General features: G+C 36.1%; 1 protein-coding gene across 1 annotated transcript in view; it reads right to left on the reverse strand.

Moving 5' to 3' along the window:
* Window positions 1-20,946, reverse strand: part of LOC104080973 (receptor-type tyrosine-protein phosphatase delta-like) — a gene marked incomplete at its 5' end in the record, with an annotated part of 132,459 nt that overhangs the window by 45,892 nt on the left and 65,621 nt on the right. Inside the window, 2 exon segments of the mRNA XM_009583548.1 lie at window positions 2,879-3,054; window positions 13,931-14,054. Of these exon segments, the coding sequence (XP_009581843.1) occupies window positions 2,879-3,054; window positions 13,931-14,054 (300 nt within the window).

Genomic DNA, 20,946 nt, shown 5'->3' on the forward strand with positions numbered 1-20,946 from the left:
CAAGACACAAAAGCAATCAAAATGGAATCAAAAGAAAAAGCGAAACAAAATTAGTGAAGATCTTAATCTCTAATGGTATGTAACAGTGTTTGTATTTCATGTTTGAAATGTCACTTGGTCACCTGCTTTATGGATATGCTATATAAAAATGATAACATGAGAAAAAATAACAACGAAATGTTGTCATCGTATTCTTTTCACACACAGGGATTCCCACTGCTGCTTCACCATCAATACCACTAATTACATTACACGCAGCTACTGTATCAGGAAAAGAGGTAACCGGTATGCTGTATTGATAGAGTTGCAGACTCTAAGATTGGAGCTGAATTACGTACTGGATAGCTGGTCTGTAATGCTCTGCATTGAGTGCATCAAACTCACCTGACCTATGAACACAGAATGAGCTAAATTATGCCCCCCAAAATAGGCAAACATAAGCATTGAATGCACAGACAATCCATTGACTAGATTGCCTGGTCTTTCATTACACTCCGGGAATGTATTGCTGCTGAATGCTAATTACTTCTGGAGGTGATTACTATTCTGATCAGTAGTTCTTTAGGGTTCAGTCAGCAAAGGCTAGAGTTGGCTTAAAATTCTGCTAATCAGTTATTGGAGAGAATGAGTAGAATTTCATTCAGTTACATCAAAACGTCTTTCTAGACAGTGGCTGTCTGTGGACTGTATTAAGATAAACTCTGAAGCATTTAAGTACACCTTCTGCAATGGGCTGCTTATTAGGATCAGATTTTTTCTTAGTGCTGATGCTATTTAGCAGCAACTTTATTACATAAAAAGTAATTAGTGAAGAAATGGGCAAAATTTCGTTTGCTTAAGTCCAAACTACTGTCCGTGCCTAGACTAGACAAGGCCTATAGACTCAAGATAAAATGAAAATTTCTGATAAAACTACCCTCTGTTATGTACTAATTGCCATCAGGCATTGGTGTTAATATAGGTTGAATTTACATGCAGAAAGTGATTCCGTAATTAGAATGCTATACATTACTTGACTGCAAAAAAGGTACTCTATTTTAAAAAGTGATGAAATGGTAAAAGAATAAATATATATATATGTACTTCCATAAGCCTCCAGAAAGGAATGACTGTTGCCAAGAGGTTCAACAAGTTATGTAATCATTGTAATTATACGTATCCAAGCATGTGAAAAAAACGTCAATGCCAACACAGTACAGCATTAGGCTTTACGGTGCAGCCCCCCTGTTCCAAGCTTACACACGCAAAAAGATTTTCATTTTGAAATGGAGGTCATCCATGAGTTACTGAAATATCAACTATTATCCAGTTACCTCCATAAGATACTTTTTGCTGATTTAAAAGCTTTTCTGGATGATAAATCTCCTTTCCTCCTCCCTAATTTCTTTCTCTCTTTCTGAACTCTTCTTGATCCTCTGTATTTATGGCATTTTTTAACATGTTGCACAGTGCCTTAGGTAACTTAGCTTTTTGTATTGCTAAGGGCCTCCCACCTGCAATTCTGCAGCCTGCCTCCCACTTGCAGCTCCCTACCCCTTCACACAAGCTCCCAGGACAGCATACCCCAGAATGCCTGTGGCAGTATTTTTCCTGTGACACTCTTTGTTTGTTATTCATCTCCTGGACTTACACGTGCAAGCCCTGGTACTGTTGTTATGGCAGGTTCCCACGGGAAGCAATTGCCACTGATGTTAGAATCACCCTTTCTTTCTCCCCTTTCCTGATTTCTACATTTGGTTGTAGCTTCTAATTTACACTACAGGACTCATAAATGCGTCTACAGAAAGCTCGGCAATGAATCAGCCACGTAACACCTCCCCCAGTCAATGCATGCTCCCAGCAACGATGACAGCACCATAAGTGGGAACAACCCACAAGGAGTTTGAGTACGTCTTGACAAAAAATACGGAGTTATTGTGGGAAAAGTATGATGGGGGAACCACCTGCTCTACTGGAGAGGGTGCTGATGGCTGGACACTCCCTTCTCCTTCTAATTGGCCACTGAGAAGGGTTTTTCCCTTTTCTTTTTCTCACCATCTTTCTCTTCTTTTACTTTTTTTCCTTTCACTCTTCCCCCTGACCCCCGATAACATCCACTATTAGAACTGACAAACTCCTTGAAATACGGACCTGCTAGTAAATCTCCATGCAACACACAGTTGTCTGTTACTACTCTTTCCATCACTTTCCTTAATATATAATAAAAAGTATTATTACTTTTTATTTCCCTTCACATATAGCACATCTTTTATTATAACACTGCTATTATTAGAATAGTATTTTTATGTTTTAGTCCTTTACTTTCTTAATTTTACTTTGCCCTGTAAAATTGAATTTGAAATATCACAGAGAATTTTGTATTGTATTACTGCATATGCTGTTGTAGAGTTTTCCTAGCATGCAGCATGCGCTGAAAAAAAATTCTTATGTTTCTTAAGCAAATCCAAATCCTCACTGATCTTAAGTAATGTTTAATCTACACCATATAAAAGTGAAAATTGAATGCTGTTGACATTCCTCATAACAGGATGATACAATCATATTCTTGATACTACAGAGGAGGTAACATTTTCAATCACCTCCTGACATTTCCAGCATAACTGAAACGGGGAAAAAAAAAAAAAATCATTGTGGATCAAGACATTTCAAGCTTTTCAGAGTATAAAAAACCATACAAAATAAGGTGGCGTGACTTGGTAATTTCACGGTGGAACTAACATTTCCTATATAAGTGATTTTCATAGTATAGGTACTTTTAACTGGTGGCAACTTAAAAAAATCAGTTCTTGTGCATATACAGGAGGCAGACATACATGAAAATCTTATGTAAGTGATTACTCAGGTAAAATATTATGAACATTGTATATGCTTTCCTTACCCTGGACCTCTCCTCTAGTTTTGTCATCATGACGACAGTTGCACCCCGTTGCTCCCACATCATTCTCCAGAAGTCACCAAAGGTTTCCGGCAATGCCCCTTGAGTTGCTATATAAGCATTCTGCTTTCTGTATCCATCTATGTAGTTGGCATTGATATAGTCACTGCCTGGTATGCCTGCAAAGAGAGAAGGGTGAAAACATGGGGCAGCATTTCTGTGCTGTCCTGTTGTACAAGCGCTAAAAAGTCCTGTGACACAGCTGGATCAGCGAATCTTAGCTTGCTGCATGCCAGGTAGTACATGGGTACTTGCAAGTGAGTGTATGCCATTTGTGGAGCCAAGGGGTATGATGGCCTCTCTGGGAATAACCATTCTTTTGCAACAAAGGGACTCAGTCTGACGAAGAAGTATAAAAGAAAGAAGCCTGAAAATCTGTAGCAGATGGATAGACCTGGAAACTGCAGCATTTAAAGCTGGTCTGACACTGCCTGCAGTCATCGACCAGTATGGCAGCCTTTGCCTGGGCCAGATAGGGAAGCCTCTCCATCAGATGCCCTGAGTAGGCTTCATTTAACACTCTCGTTGAGCTCATTGCATTTCTTTTAGATATAGAAAAAGGGTTAATGTTGTCAGACTATTAATATTACTGCTACATTAATTTTTCCCATTAAATGGGAAGCTAACTATGAGCTTTATTTTAACAAAGCACATTATGTAAGTCAGGTTTAAGAAACAGTGGAATCTGTTACATGATATGTGCATGAAATAAAGACCTCTGCAAGTCTGAATAAAAATTAAATGCATGAAAAGAGGGAGGAATCCAAGACCTGTGGGCACATTGGACCTACACTGTCAATTGCTCGAGGCTCATTTTGGACAAGACTCATAGAGGGACTTTGGGTGGTATCTACCAGACACGTCTATACTTTGAGCCACATGGAAGCGAGCCAGCTCCCAACTGGAATCTATTTAACTGAGGGTATGCAGTGTCATGTCTGTTCTGAGAGCTGGACCATAACATGCTGCCTGCCAAGTCGAGGAAGGGTATTGGCTGTAGTGAAGATCATGTTACTAATCTGGACTAATAAGGAAGACATGCTCACAGAAGGGGGTAAAATAGACATACAGGTCTCAGTCCCATCCCTCCTTGGTGGGGGCAGAAGGAGTGTAGTGCAGTGCAGAGTTTTAACTCAGACTATGTGCATGTTGGAAGACAAAGCATGGCAGGCACCATGACATTTTTTAACTGACGACTTGAGGAAGAAAAGATACTCATGTGACATCTTAGTGCTGATGGGATGGCAAAGCAGCGTTTCCCACATTACTGCAGTGTTGAAGTGTTCCCCAGAAGAGTTAGCTGAAATACAGAACTGTGCATCATAATAAAATGATACAAAAGGTTTGTTAAAGTAATTAACAGAAGTTACTTCTTTGAGCAGAAATGAATGATTCTATGTTTATACAGCCAATCTGCCATGCCCAAGTCTACAACCCCAGGACACAATGCAGGTTCCACAAACTGTTTCAAAAGAGACTCAAGGCGATACAAGCTTCCTGGTTAATTCTAAAGCTGAGATTATTTTCACTCCACAAAGCAACAGAGTTGAATTTCTTTGGCTATGAAACACAATAAATTATTGAAGATGTTTAAAGAAATATTTCTCAAGCTTTCTATCAGAAACTGAATGTCCAAATCTATTCTGATGTATTACCTCCTGCTGGTGATCCCAAACCAGGCATTACTGGGGCTGCACACTCCTGTCTCTCCTGACAACCCCTGACATACATCTGAAAATGTCTTCCAAAATAATTTGAATTTGAATGGAAAGTAGAGGTACCTCTAACATTTTTGTTTGTTTGTTTGTTTTTAGCTACAATTTGAAGAGTTTCTCCACTCATTCTGGGCAAGATTAGTGTTTCATTCCACTACTTACTTAGTAATGAACAAACTCACTGATTAACTGAGACACTAATTAAGAGCCAATATAGTCTTGAAATGATTCAGATTCTGGGTTATTGCAGCTGTAGTCTGGCATAAAATTTTGCCTTTACACCCAAGAAAACTTAATAGATTTTCTTGTTTTATATGTTCAAATTATATTTACACACAAATTTTAATTTGATTTGTCTTTCTGCACAATTAAAGGAAAAATCTGACAAAATATTTCAGGGAAGGAAAGAGTTTGTAACGCCGTTCAGGGGCACAAGAGAGGCAGTAAATGGCACTCCTCAGGCAAGATGCATGGATGGACACAGGAAGATTGGTTGACTATGATGAGAATTGATTGAAAGTCTCTTCTGGGAGAAAAATAAAACAAAATAAAACCCCTTTAAAACGTGCATAGTCTATAGCTGAAAAGCATGATTTCCCTCCATGAAAGGCAGAAATTGGAGTTCAAAAGCCTTACTCTTGTAGACTTAAAACTTTTTTACATGACACTTCTTATTGTGGGTATTGGAATTAATGACTTAGAAAATACAACTGCTAGGCACAATGCTGTATTTTCTTCCTTTATCAAGACAATAAAACATTTTTGCACAAAACAGATGAGAAAGAAAAATGAAGCCAAGAAGAGAAATCTACACCAACTGGGTATTATTACCAAAGGAACTGAGAAAGCTGGTAAGAAATGTTTTCTGCATAAATTAGAATTATATTATGATACCTGGTATCATACTTTGAAGCATATGTTATAAATAAAAGCCCTAGGAAAAAAATGAAAAAGAAAAACAACATTTTGTAAACTGGTTAAATGATCTTGTGGGAAAGCTGTCCTCTGGAGCTGATACTGCACAAACTCAGCGTGAAAATTAAGCATGAGAAGTATTGCAAACTGTGCACCAAAGAATGATCTTTACAAGTCTTAGCAGCCAATCCTAGTACCTGATGTAAAAAAATCCAGAATGTGTAAAATTGTAAATACTCTTTCTACTTACTAACTTGTACTACATTTATTGACAAAATAATATTAAAATAACTTCTAAATTAAATAAATTCTAATTCTTTAAATTAGAATGAAGAAAAGCTTCCAGATTATACCTTCCTTGATCACAGATGCAAGTAAGAAAGAATTAAGATTAACAATTACTGATATTTGCAAAGAGGATTTCTTCTCAGCTTCCACTCCACTTGTCTTTTATCAAGAGGACACAAAGAATCCTGTACGTTCTTTAGCCAGAAAAATCCTTTTACAAGGCAACTCAGCCTCATGGCACATGAAAAGGATTTGGCTGGGACATGGATAGGAACATGAAAAACTAGCTGCTGCTCCAACACTTTGCACTGCAAGAAGATTTTCATCAAGGGTTTGTCTCTAGCAGAATACAGTACTCTGTAGGTTTATATCTGTACTGAGATCAAGAGAACAATAGGATTCACAGTGCTCAGCTCCATTGTCTCTCTCACCCACAGTATCCATTAGGTGTTTTCTTTATTCTCTATCCATTCTCATAGTGCTTTCAAGTATCATACCCATTTCTCACACTGAGTCTCTTTTCATCACTGTTTTCATGCAGGACCTCAGTTTCACATCCTGTTCCAAAATCCTTTTGTATTCTGTAATATCATTTTCCCACTCTCATTTTCTATCTCACAGTTTGCCAACCAGTTTTTGCTTCATCAGCTGTCCCCACAACACATAAACTTAAAGCCCTCTAGGGAAGGTGCCTTATCATAAGACGCCTAATGAAGTGTGTGCAGTTTAAAAATAATGTATACAAAACCTGAACATCTACACTGGAAATAGCTACACTGACCAAGCAGAAACAATTATCAAAGGAAAATAAATTTAAATATTAAAATGTCACTTTCTGCAATGACTTTTCTGGCCATAACCTCATTCTGAGCTGAGAAAGCTGAGCAATTCTCTGTCAAGTCTAATAGTGCAAAAACAATCAAATGACAACTAGTTTGACTGCAGTACAATGAAATCTTGCAAACCTTTGTAAGCTGCCATAGCTTGAAGGCAACATACCCACAAGCACAGCAGCAATTGCCATCATTACTTAAATTTGGGTTTCATAGGTAAGAGAGGTCAGTTGTTCTGCAAAAACATAGGTCAAGAAGGAGACAAAGTGACAAAATTCTGCCTTCAGTAATATTGATACGAACCTTAACTCAGCCTATTGGCATCAGTGGGGTTTACTGCATGTTTAGGATGGCATACCTGAAGTGTGAACTTTTACAAGTTTCATGAAGGCAGAGACACAGTTTCTGCACAAAAAGTCAGCTGAAGACTAAGCTTCCAGATCGTAATTCTACCATAACTAGTTTCTGGTAGCTTTTTCAACTATGGTAATGAATGACCAGAGTCTGCAATCTCCTTATTCTGCCAGACAGGAATCGAGCACAATGGGGGAAGAATCAGATGAGTGGTCGAGCATAAAAGACATCCCATTTTAAAATATCTCAAGAAAACCAAGCACTCCAGATTTTACAGAGTGAGAGTGAATGAGCAATGAAAGAAAATTAGCCAATACCACAATTAAAGTGCAAAAGATGATTTAAAAGAATGAACTCTATAGCTCCTGGTTTATGCTGAGACTGTACTCATGAACTGAGATGACAGTACAGCTTGCTGCAACATAGACTCACATCCACAAGGCTAATAACATAGACCTCAGAATTATTCACTTGATTTCCTTAAGACAGTTATAATCTTAAATAGCTTTAATTAGACTTCACATTTTAATCACAAATTGAAATCAAATCATGATATTACTTCAAGCCTTTTCAAAGGCTAAGTACTGAACAGCCTTTCTATTTAAAACAAATTAAACCATAAACCTTTGTTTCTGTGCTGCTTCCCTAAGAGATGTGCTGCTAGTCATAAAGAATGTGAAGTAATAGGATTAAATTCTGTCATGCCTGTAAACAAGTTGGAAAAATGCAATGATGAACTCAAAATGCTGATGAAGCTGTACTATTGGTCTAAATCAATAACTGATGTTTTGAACTATGTCAGAGCAAAAATGAACTAAGGCAGCTACTAGGTATCAGTAACAATTGTTTATGTGGAAGTTTTTGTAACATAAAATCTATATAGTTAAGGAGATTATCAAATTCAAATGGTCTAAGCAAAACCTGTACTGTAAGAACTCACTCAAAAATGAAGCAGCACAAGACCAATGAAGATATTGTAGTAATGAACATTGGTAAAATGAAAGCTTTTTACAAAGACTGAGGAAAAGTCACTACATATCATCCTAACAACGTAAGGTAAGAAGGAAAAAGAATTGAGGGGAAAAAGAAAACCTATAGATTGCTAGATTGTGGATGGACTATTAGGACTAGGACAGTCTGGTGAAGAGGGAAAGGATGAAAGATATGGAGTCTCAAAGTGAAATGTTGAATTATAAAGAATTATGGAAAGAAGGCAATGTCAAAAAGGGGTGGGCAGAAGATGCAGAATTAAGCACGAAAAGAAAGGGATTGTGCAGAGGACAGAAGACAAATATTTGAAGGAAAAGAAAAAAGGTGAGAAAAATCTGAAAAAGGTGAAATGTAGGGATGGAAACTAAGAACTAGGAACTGTAGAAGATCTACAGGCAAGATGAGAAACTTGGTGAGTAGCAGAAAAATGAGCTGGGAAACAGGAGAACCTCCGCTAAGAAAAAGAAAGGAAGCTTGGATTTCTTTTGTTCTGTTTTAAATGTTGGCTAGTATTAAGAAAGGGTACAGAATGAGAGTAAACAGATTGTTCAGCGCAGTTCCTCAGAGACAGGTAACAGCACTGTGCAGCACAATACATTGAGATAGCAGTATGTTGCATGATAGTGCAAAGCAGGTATCAAAATCTGACATGAAGTCATCATACTGTGATTACTTTACAGCTGTCTGAAACTTGATTTAGTGATTCTCCAACTGTTTAAGACTGAGTAACAACAAAGTTATCTACCAAAGGAGTCTTTTTTTTGATACAAATATTCATTTATACCTCTAAATGATGCACTAAAAGGGCCGATGACTGCGTCTACTAATATTAAATGAATTGATTTCTGGTTTGGTAATTCCTGCAAAAACCAGTGTCAATATGAGTGTGCACAGTAAATTGTGAGGTGCCAAATCTTCATTACCCATTCAAGAACAAAGCCACTGGACATTTTGCGGAAGCTTTCCCCAGTGTGCTGATAGGAAAAAGTCAGAATTGTTCTAAGCAGATTTCAAGGGTATCAACAATGACACAATTTTTGTTGTTACATTACAACTATAACAGCATAAGAAGATCCATAGGTCAAAATTACTATACCCATACAACTTGTCTTGGCATTGCTGTTGAGACAGCTACCATGAAGACTACTCTATGAAGTCTACTTCATATAGACTTCTACATCATTGATCTACTTCACTGATCTTTCTGTATCCCATTACCTCAACACTGAAATACTTCTGTTGTTTTTAAGGCACTCCAGGCTTGCAAGGGGAAGGGGCACACAATTACTCTAAGTTTGTAATTATATATTGTTAGCAGAATGCAACACAAATGCAATATGAGAGAGCACAAATAATTTGTATAGTCCATGACTGTTCAGTATATGATCAAGAATTTATATTGACCAGAATACTTTCTAAATCTAAGGATGATGGCCTACCTACTCAATGATAATTTACCGATAATTAACAATCAGACAAATAAGAATATTAGCAGTTTCTTGCCTTCTTCTTTCTTGACCGTTTATATAGTCAAGAGTCTAGAGACTTCCAGGTTTAGCAGCATTTTAAAGCCATTAAATTTCCCATCAAACAAAAATTACATTGCTGAAATATGATAGATATTATTTTTAATTTTTTTTTTTAATCACTAGCATTATGCAAATCCATGCCACATATGGCAGTCTTTTAATCTTGGATGTCTCCTAAAAGAACTGGCAAGACTTTTTAAAATGCAAAATGTTTAATCATTTTTTCCCAGTATTTTATTTACTCCTTAGAGGTTTAAGATCACAGAGCTAGCTGTTTTAACTTGATCTATTTCTCTTTTAATCAGAAAATTCTGCCCTCAGATCCATTTAGATGCATAAAATAAACTTCACTATGTTACAACATTTTTTCATTATACTGCAAAATTCCAAGTGTCCCTCTCAGACACATCCAAAGACAGCACAAGAGGAACGATGAGATTTCAAGAACATGGGAACAAAATTTTGCAAAATAGTATTTTCTTTCAAGTGGAAATTCAAATTACCACAACTAATCTCGGTTTTCCTTCCAAAGGCACATCTAATGTAATAAAATTTGAACAGTGGTGAGTTTAATAACGTAAAAAATCTTTCTTGCAAAGTGTGCAATTATGTCGTGGAACTCCATGCTATATGCAATTACTGAGGCTAAGAACGTAGCAGTGATTCAAAACCAGGTTTGAACACGTGTAACAAGAGTATAAAAGTTACCAAAATAAACACTTTGGAAGCGTTACTAAGCCTTGTGTTTCAGGGCTAATGCAATTTTTAAAAACTTGATATTGTCAATGGGTAGAAAGAAGTAATTTCAAATCTCTACTACATGCTTCTTAAGACTTTCTAGGAATCGCTTCATATTGGCTACAGTCAGAATTGGGCAACTGAACAAAACTGGCCTCGCGCCCCGTTCTAGAGTAGCAGTTACAGCATTCCACGTTTGTGCAACACCATCAAGAGGCAAAGTGACCATCAGTGTAGGATTACAGTTTGGCAGATTCTTAGTTTCTCGTTCATATATATTTGCTCTTAAACAGGGACCAACGTCTAGGTGTAGAATAGAGCTCTTCATCTTAGAAGGAGCAGTTATCATTCAAACCTCATTGATAATATTAGTCTTCTTATGGCTGCCAAAGATATGCAGGTAAGGCCTATATGTAAAATCCAACCAAATATTCTCTATATAGTTGTAACAAAATGTAATGTAGTCCAAGTTTAGGTCCTGATCAGCTTGTATAGTAATGTAGGTAAAGGAGAATTTTTTTTTTTAAACAATATTCACGTATTGATTTCCCCGGTAGCATGAAAACAAATGTAGCTGTCAACTAATTAAAATGCTAGGCAGACTGCATATTTTCATTGTAGGAATATTTACTTAAAACTTGAAAGAGAAGCACACACTTAGCACCAAATGCTAAGACCAATGTATTAAACTTATGAAGGTACACACACAAAATTTCAGAAACACAATCATGTAAAATCCCAGGGGGAAAAAAGTTTAAAAGAATAATTAATATTGTTTTCAAGACAAATTATCATAGCATAAAAAGGCATTTAATATTTGATTTATGTTGTTTTTTTCACCATAAACTGAAGACTGAGAAAATACTTATAATTATGCAAATCACCAAATGGGTCAAAATCCCATTTGTGGTTTTACATCTAACACTGACATTTCAAAAGGCTATAATATTTTGCTTTGTTTAGGGTCACTGAATACTATAGGATTAGAAATTTTAGCCTCATCGTGGTATTTCTTACTTAAAAAAGGCAATCAAACGTTACAGTTTAACTGTATGTTGTCCCTGCTCCTTGAAATACTCAGTCCTTTCCTACAGGTACAATGTAGATTTTTTTCATATTTTTACTATCTATTATTTTAAAAAGCAGTCCAATGTACTGTGTAATTTGATACTTTTAATTACTTTGACTAACATTTTCTATTTTGCCTCTTAAATTTTGTTCCCATTCTCTGAATATGTTCATTTTCTTTAAGGGAACCAAATTTCATGGGTCATTTACAGGAAGGCGAACCTTGCAGAACTTTTTAAACCCAGATGTCTGACTTATAAATTAATAAATAAGTTTATTTGCAATTAGATTTTTTCCTCTCTTCCTTCCCCCCATTACAAAACTCTTTTTCCAAACAAAATCCTGTGAAAATCTTGAGTCTTCTGTCAAATAAACTTATTTCTGAGTTAAACATTTTGTTCCAAAGAACTTTACATAACAATTCAGAACGGCTGTCCAATTGCTCTTCCTGGCCTTTCCTGACCACGTAGTTATTTCTCTTGTCTGGACCAGTGACACAGAAAGGGATATTTTTCTTGCATTACATCACATATAATTCTAATTAAAATACCCTCTCTTCAGTGTTGAGACAGGTTGTTCTACCAGGTAGCGGCAGATTTCTAAACAGCTATATTCTTCTACGAGGCAATGAGAAAAATTGTAAGTGACATTACAAAAAATCTTGAAAAATCTTGTCAGAACTGCTATATGAGCCTCAGAGGTGGAACAAACATAGGCAGAGTATCATAGGCAAATTCTTCTAGGCAATCATTTAAATTTTCCAATACATTTGAGAAGCTCTGTATTGTCAAACCACACGGTACGCAGCTGCAATAAATAAGGGAAGATCTAAACTTCAATCAGTGGATTGCCTTTTTCTTCGCCAAGCAGCTAATATTAAAATGGATTTCACCTGTGAATATTGTCTTCAGGCCTGGAGTAGCCAAAGATAAGAAGTTGTTTATAAGTGTAAATTAAAACACCTTGCAGTTTAACTTGTAGCATGTTAAGACTGCAATAATTGTGACCTTGAATACAGTTCCCTACATTTTACACATCATATGCAAGCCCCATCAGAGCTAGTAAAGGCAAATTTTATTTTCATTTACATTGTTCCACTTAAATAGATACTCGATTATATTCTGGCCATCATTAATACCTGCCTGGCAACAATACAGAATAAACTGAAAATCTGTCTTCCTCCCAGGAAGCAGGTTAATGGTAAGGCAGAACTGGTAAGAAAAGAAATCCTGAGTGAAAACCAGTGCTTTAGCACTTGGTAAAAGAGACACAACACCCAGGGCTGATCACCTTGGACAGTTTGCTTAAATTAAAATTCTAAAATGTTCAAATTTTTGGAAAGCTTTTTGACAAAGAAAGATATAATGAAGAGCTCTCATTATACCTCTCTGCCAATCTTTTGGCAGTGAAATACTGAGGTACAACAATGTCTGCTTGTGGGGATTTGTTTAAACACTCTTGTTTAACATTCAGATTGTAAGTGGAAAAGAAAACAAGGAAAGTTTTAACAGACAGCTCTCAAAATTCTCCCTGAGAATATAAAGTTGAACTGATCTTTTTTTCCCATATAAAGGATTTGGCAACTGAAACTCAATAATCAGATATTTTGATAATGTCATTGTTCAACAAAAACCTCAATTCATGCATGGTTACTGTTATATTTGCTTTGTAGAATCATAGAATCATACAATTATAGAATCACTAAGGTTGGAAAAGACCTCTAAGATCATCAAGTCCAACCATTAACCCAACACCACCATGCCCACTAAACCATGTCCCTAAGCGCCTCATCTACACGTCTTTTAAATACTTCCAGGGATGGTGACTCAACCAGTTCCCTGGGCAGCCTGTTCCAAGGCTTGACCACTCTTTCAGTGAAGAATTTTTTCCTAATGTCCAGTCTAAACCTCTCTTGGCGCAACTTGAGGCCATTTCCTCTCGTCCTATCGCTTGTTACTTGGGAAAAGAGACCAACCCCCACCTCGCTACAACCTCCTTTCAGGTAGTTGTAGAGCGCCATGAGGTCTCCCCTCAGCCTCCCCTTCTCCAGGCTAAACAGCCCCAGTTCCCTCAGCCGCTCCTCATAAGACTTGTGCTCTAGACCCTTCACCAGCTTCGTTGCCCTTCTCTGGACACGCTCCAGCACCTCAATGTCCTTCTTGTAGTGAGGGGCCCAAAACTGAACACAGTATTCAAGGTGCGGCCTCACCAGTGCCGAGTACAGGGGCACGATCACCTCCCTACTCCTGCTGGCCACACTATTTCTGATATAGAAATTAGTATTAGAATTAGTATAAGTAAACAGCAATGATAATTTACTTTAGATATACATTGGCATACACACAGGGACCTCATGCATTCAGTGCTATATGTGACCCTGTGTCAATTTTAGTGCATTTTCATAATGAATTACTGAGAATGAACATCAGAAAAGGATGGTCATTACAGGAATTTACTGGAAGTACTTTAACTGACACTTCCTTATATTATTATGCAAAGATATCAGGAGGTAAATTTATACTGGATTTTAGGATTTGATTAATTTAAGTTTAAAGGTCTCCTTACCTTCTATTGCTGAAAGTAGAACACGAGAATGGTCATATGCAATTACATTTGCATATCTATTCTTTGGTTTGTTTACTTCCAGGTTAGAGTGTTCCCACGTGAACTGCTGACCGGGATCAACAGACTTCAAAAGAGAAAGAGAAGAAAAGAAAAGGAAACTTTTAGCTAAGGACTATGTACTTGTTGTATTTATAATGATTACAAACCATATACTCCCATAGTTTACTCTGGAAATATTTTGCTTCTGAAAGAAAATTATGACTTTGGGACACATTGTAACATATTATATCATATTATATAAAGCATTTTGTATTTATGCATCTGAAATTTCCATCAGGAATTTAAACCATAAGCTTTTCAAATCCAAGGCTTCCTCTTCAAAAAGGCAAGGGTATGCTATCCATCTTTTTATCTTTTCATTCAGTTTGGCAAGTGAGGGGTTCTAGCATAACAGAGAATGAAAAAAATGTCAGAAATCTCAAAAACACTAGGATGATGGGGAATAAATATTTTTGCCTTTCTCTATTAGTAAGTGCACATGTTCAAACAATTCAGTGTCCTGTTTACTAAATAAACTCCAAATGTTGCCGAAGAAGTTTTCCAGAAGAAAACCAATATTGTTTCTTTTCTTTCATTTTGATGCCAGGCCAACATATGATCCCAGTGCTGCTCAGGGAACCAACTGCATATCATCCAGGAACAACATAAAGAGACTTGATTTTTATTTCCTTGAATCATAAATAAGAGAGCAATTCAGGCATATTTGAAATTTTAATGATCTCTTATTTATACATATAACTATATGGTCCTAGAATCACTGTTTATTTCCTGCTTCCTTCATGTTCCAGGATGGAGTTACTGAAGCTTGTCCCATACTCCTTCATCCTTCAACAGTAGGAAGACTCCATGTTCTACTACTTACTTTTACCTCTATGGTTGAGGTATACATACAGCTGGGTCAATACAAAATACATAACAAGATGGTACCTTTTTATGGCGGTATGGTAGTGGCTGTATGAAAGGTCATCTCCTACTGAGAAGTCACAATTAATCACGTACTGTTTTACTTTCCCTTTCTGTAACATTAGAGACCTTAAAATTGTTTCATCAACATGTATATGCAACTACGGTTTACAGCTCATGCCCTTTGCTTAATCCTGGTAACTATCAGCAGCTCACTATGCCATGTTGCTGTGAATTATAAAAAACTAATGACACTATGTTCACTTTCCGTGAGTAGACCAGCAACAAAGCACAAGTCAGAAGCTCCATACTGCCACTACAGCATAGAGCCATCACTTTTACATCACTTATACTGACTCCTCCCAGGGTTACAACAGCTGTAAGTCCATTTTATGTAATGGAAATGAAATATGACTTGTAATCTATTACAGTAGGTATTATAAGACAATGAACATATGCAAAATTAATTAGTGTGATCTATAAGGTTTTATCCCTTAGATTAATAACTACTACTTGGCCAGTCAGCAAACTGCTTCATTCTTACACATTTTTACATATCTTGTACAACTTATTGATGTAACATTCAGAGAATGTCTTTGCTTCTTTCTTGAGATTATTCTAAAAAAAAATCATTTTGCCTGGCTGCCTCATAGAGAGGTCGTAGAGTACCCCAGCATTTCTCTTTAGGAAACCAAGTCCCAGTACATTATCCTATTTACTAATACCCTAGACTCAGTTAACTTTTATAACAGTTACCAGCTAGTTTTCCTGAATTTTGCTAACTTTCATTACAGTCCTCTGGAGCTGAGCCTGGCTGAGCTCCCCTGCATAACCTAGCTGAGATACGCTGAGCAGAGGAGTGTGATGGTTCAGGTTCTGGCTTACCCTTTGCATATTGCTAGGGTGCAAAGTACAGTAGCTGAGGCAGAGTGTGTGGCAGCTCCTCCCTTAAGAGGAAATGAAATGGGACTTTTTTAGAGGAATTAGGAAGAAATGAACTGCTTGGGAGCATGATGAAGGTTATCAAAATTTTACTTCTTGTTTGGATATGATTCACTTGAGTTGTATCACTATGTGTGTTACTAACAGTTCAAAAGGTGTTCTTAAACGGTTTGCAACTCTGAATGAATCTGATTTCTTTTAATTTCTAGAAAATTTTTGTCCCAAAAAAGATTTTTTTTTTTTAAAAGCAATATTTGGGTTCACAATCTTAGCAATTTGTGGGACTATGCTTAACATATTTAATATGTTAATAGTATTAACATCTTACTATTATTAAGCTAGTATCTTAATAGACTAGTTATTAAGAGTTTTACAAAATTGGTGATGGCTTTTTTTCAGCCTTATATATTGTTCCTATATATTTTGTTTTCATATATAAGAACAACAAACTATCATCCAATTGGTATTCTGCCACTTGCAAAAGTAGACATCACTTCTGTGCTGTGCTCAAGTGTAAACATAGCAACCTCACCCTTCCAATATTAGGGCTTGGTCCTTCTCCGACGAAACCATTATTTTTTCTGACTACACAGTGAAATTCCCATTTATTAATTTTTATTTCATTTTCTTACAATTTATTTTCATGACAGTAATGTTTTCCCATCCTCTGAGACGGATGGCTGATAGAATTTTGAAGCAAGTAAGCAGTGCTTCATTTAAAAACACAAATATTTTTATCTTTACTGCTAAGTGCTATTTATTTCATCTAAGGAGAAGAGAAAGAATTTGGACGACATTTCCATCAGCACTGGGAAGAGGAGAGTCATATACATACACAGTATATTTAAGACATATAATATATCTCTTTATCAGCTGGCCAGCAATTCATCTACATCATATGACTTGAAAAGCAATCAAATTTACCTAACGACTTCTCTCAGCAAAAATCTCCCCTTTTTTCCTTTTTGAATGAATGGAGGAGAATAACATAACTTGTGCAGGATGTTTGCAGGTCAAGTTTTCAGTATTTTAGAAAGTAATTAGTATGGGTTTAGCTCAGAATTCTAGTAATAATTCAGAACATAAATACAGTAATTTCAAAATAAACAGAAGATGCTCTCAATATATTAGTGCATTACACTGTAAATAATTTTTTAAATAAAATCAATTATTTGACCAGGAATAAAGCACATCTACACTATCTGTGGCTACCTAGTCAGAATTTTTTGAGAGGCATGTATGTAAACATGCTACCTAAGAGCAGCCCACTGCCCCAGAATGAAGCAACACTGTTCTGCATTGTTCTAGATATATAACTGAAGGAGACACTCTGCCTGATCTTTTAGGTTTTTACCTACAGTGCCTAAATATTCTGGAAATTACTTCACAATATAAGATGTCACATACACCTTCTCTTCTCACTTGACAAGAAAACTAGAAAATAACAGAATAAACTGGCTGACTAACATTCTTCTAGTTTTGAGCCTGAACTGCAGGACTAAGGCTTTACCCTATCAAAAATAAAAAGGATGTACACAAATTAAAAATACCCATAAATCATCTATTCATAATTATAACTACTTGCAAACATAAAGTTTAAGGGTGCATTTTTGCACATACAGTTGCACTTAAAATATTGTGGTCTAAGTAGATTCTTACCCATTATGAGAAAGAGCTTCAGCCCTATAGTATACCTATTGTTAATGTGAATTTATAGATTATTAAAAATACTTTACATTTAAAGCTTAGCTTCAACTCTTCAGTATTATTCTTCCCCTTTTCACCCCTTACTGTTTAAGTGATCTAAAGCTGCTTTTCGGTACCAAGAAAAAAAATCAAACAGCAGCTTTCTCTCTCAGCTATTTGTAGAAGTAGATGAGGATATGTTCATCACAGCAGCATATTATATTCCCCATTCACTTCTTTGTATGATGTATGGCCAGATGGTGTAATTCAGTGATTAATATTTAGGCCCGCATGCAGACATAGTTAACATAAATTATGTCAAAACCAGGCAAATGGTTTTGAACTTTAATCCTTCCTGTTTTTCTCACCAATCTGAACCATTTTGTGGCCTTACTATCCTCCCACAAAGCACTGTTTTGGCAAAAGAAAGTTAATCTATATTTCCTCAGACTTAATAGCCACACTGGAACAAAGAATAGAGTGGTATTGGCAGACACATTTCAAAAGTGTGAAAGACCAATAATTCATGAATAACAAGTCTGTACTAACAGTTTTAATGAGTGCTTTAATGGTTTAATGGATGGCACTTTAATAGGATTTCTAGTATATTCATTCTAAAAGCTTGCCTTCAATAAAGCTGTCATTAACAAAGAACTGGATTTCTTCATAGCATAACTGTGTAGTATGGGTGCTTTGTGCAAAAGAAATAAAGATATCTGTAATACTGTTATTACCCTCCCATGCTTTGACTAATCTTTCAGCTATTGTGTTCTAAATGATTGGCTGCTGAAAAAAGGTCTGATCTATTACTGGGAAAAGACTTGAGCAATATTTACTAGTACAATGCGCCATCCATAAAACAGTTCTTTGACTATGAATCATGGTAACCAAAATGTGTTTCCAGAAGAATTTCAAACAACCCCCGTCCAGTAAACTCTGTACCTGCTCATTGTGAAGTTTTCCTTTACAGTATTTAATCAAGAGGCAAACGTTCCCTGCTGTAATAGTGAGTCTTCCAGGAGTACATCCTGGTACAGTACTGAGGAAGGAATGAGTATGACAAAATGCCACCCTTCCTGGTGTAAGCTGACATATGCCTGCCTGCCCTGGAACAGTGCTCTACTAAGGGTCACTATGCCAGCAAATTAAAAGCTGGCATAGGTTTGAGTCTTTGTGTGTCATGGGGATTGTGAGTTATTGCATGGGTTTCACAAGCCCAGAAGGGGAAGGAAGCATGTCCTGTAAAGAATTTCCCAGCACTGTAGGTGCTGTGTTCGAGGCTCGAATTAAATCATCAAAAAGCACTGGGTCACAGAGAAACCTAAGACCAGGTAGAGAAAGAAGAATGAAAAAGACAAATTTGAGAGGATGTCAATGCAAACAGACTCTGCACAACAAGAGAAAGTAGTCAGCTACCCTTAAAATGAACAATTTGACCCTCTTTTACCAATGTCAGCGATTGCAATGAGAATTTCATATTATAGCTGATGAATCTATAATAGGATGCTATTGTATTATGCAGGAAACTTGCTAATAGAATGAGATTTACATACTGCACTGCCAAAACATGAATGCTAGATGCATGAACATTAACACATGATCATGGCAACTTCCAACTGGAATTGTGTTTTCTTATTAAGGAAGAGTTTTTCACATCGCACTGTAAAGTCTGCCATTTTCAAGAGATATGATGGGATAAACCCCCATGTTTTGCATGACTAAATCTTCTTTGGAACTCAAATATAAGTTTGCATCCTGGTCCTAAAAACAGTTAAAAACGCACAGATGAGACATTTCCTGTTGACTCTCAAAGGAAAGTGACCCAACTGTTCAAGAGTAGCTAGAAATACAACTAAGGCTTTTGCCAAACTCCTCTCAAGAACAAAGATATTTCCTCTACAATATCAAGCTAATATTCCTATGACCAAATGAGATAATGTAAAACCTGATTCCAATGAAATCAAACAAGCTACATATGCATATAACTAAAGTATACTTAAGGAGGAGAACAACCATTATTTGAAAACATCTTTGAAGGAGAATCTATATTACATAAAAAGCTTCAGAAAACCTAACTTTTTAAGAAGCAGTCCTACTGTTCTCTATTTCTTTGCCTCCAGTCTTAAGTGTAATCTGCTTGTTCTCCATCTGCAATTAAAATCCTTTGTCCGTGATATCATAACTAGTTGTGGCGGAAATAATTTTGTGTTGAAAACAGAGGATTACACTCTACTTCAGGTAGAAAATAAATATCAGGAGCAGAAGAATATTTGAGTAATGAAAAACCTTGCTTAGTCTAAATATTTTCATGATTAAAGCATCCTGTTGTTTTGTTTTATATAGTACATAAAATACAGCAGCTCTTAAATGCTAAACTTTGTCTCCTATGAGATACTGGTGCTGCTTTAAATTTTCAACTTATTTTTAAAGTCCTGTCAACATTTTTTTTTTTAAGAAAGGAGTAAAGGAGTGAAATTCTTCACTGATTCCTCCATTTCCCTCCATAAAACCAAATTAATCTTTCTAAAAAGCCTCCGCGAAAATCAGTTTTACCTATAATGACCTACATAGTCTGTCCTTGAATATTTTCTCTTGCTATAAGAAGTGGACTACTTTCCTCTTCCTACATATATCACTGTTTCAGTTGGGCAAAATAAAACTGACATTTATTACAGTATTTGGCTATTTAAACCATCTCTGTGGAATTCCTTGGCATAATAGCATTAGATATCAGACCAAAACCTAGCATCCTAATATGATAACACCAGCTTTCTTTTACCTGAATATTCTTTTAATCGTATAAGCATAAACAAATGTTGTTATCCCAAGGAAGCATTCACAGCGCAATGGAAGGAGATAATACATTACTATGAATCTTGACTAGTGCCACTTCAGGTTCCTGCATTACGTCTTTAAAATTCTCTATCATAACTATCCTGCTGGCTTAGATACTACCCTACGTGGAACTAAGCACCAAAAAACCTAGGTGAATGCAACAGCATATGTGCTATTAATAAGAAGACAAACAACTTTTCATCGTTCACTGATTACACTAATTGTTTCTCAATAAATGCAGCACGTTCTATGAAAGTAAAGTTACAGAATACCAATAAATGATGTTTGTAATATTAGAAAGAGGAAACTATTGTAAAGATAAAGAATAGAAAACAAATTTTTGCTGAGAAGAATTTGATTTTTGCATATGAGTCACTATTATTTGTAATGATATGGTAGTTGTTTCTTTGGTACAGATTAATTCAGTAGGTTATCTGTTCTTCATTGACTTTTAAAGTGTTTTATATCAATAATACATTTTATATGTGCTTCTACTATATAAAATTTATTGTGTTTTAGTGCCCAGTGTTTATCTTGTTGCAGCTTGAGATACAAAAAGATAAATGTATCTTTTACATTCAGACAAATAG

The sequence above is a fragment of the Fulmarus glacialis genome, unplaced genomic scaffold (assembly GCF_000690835.1).
Source record: "Fulmarus glacialis isolate BGI_N327 unplaced genomic scaffold, ASM69083v1 scaffold228, whole genome shotgun sequence".
Lineage (NCBI taxonomy): Eukaryota > Metazoa > Chordata > Aves > Procellariiformes > Procellariidae > Fulmarus > Fulmarus glacialis.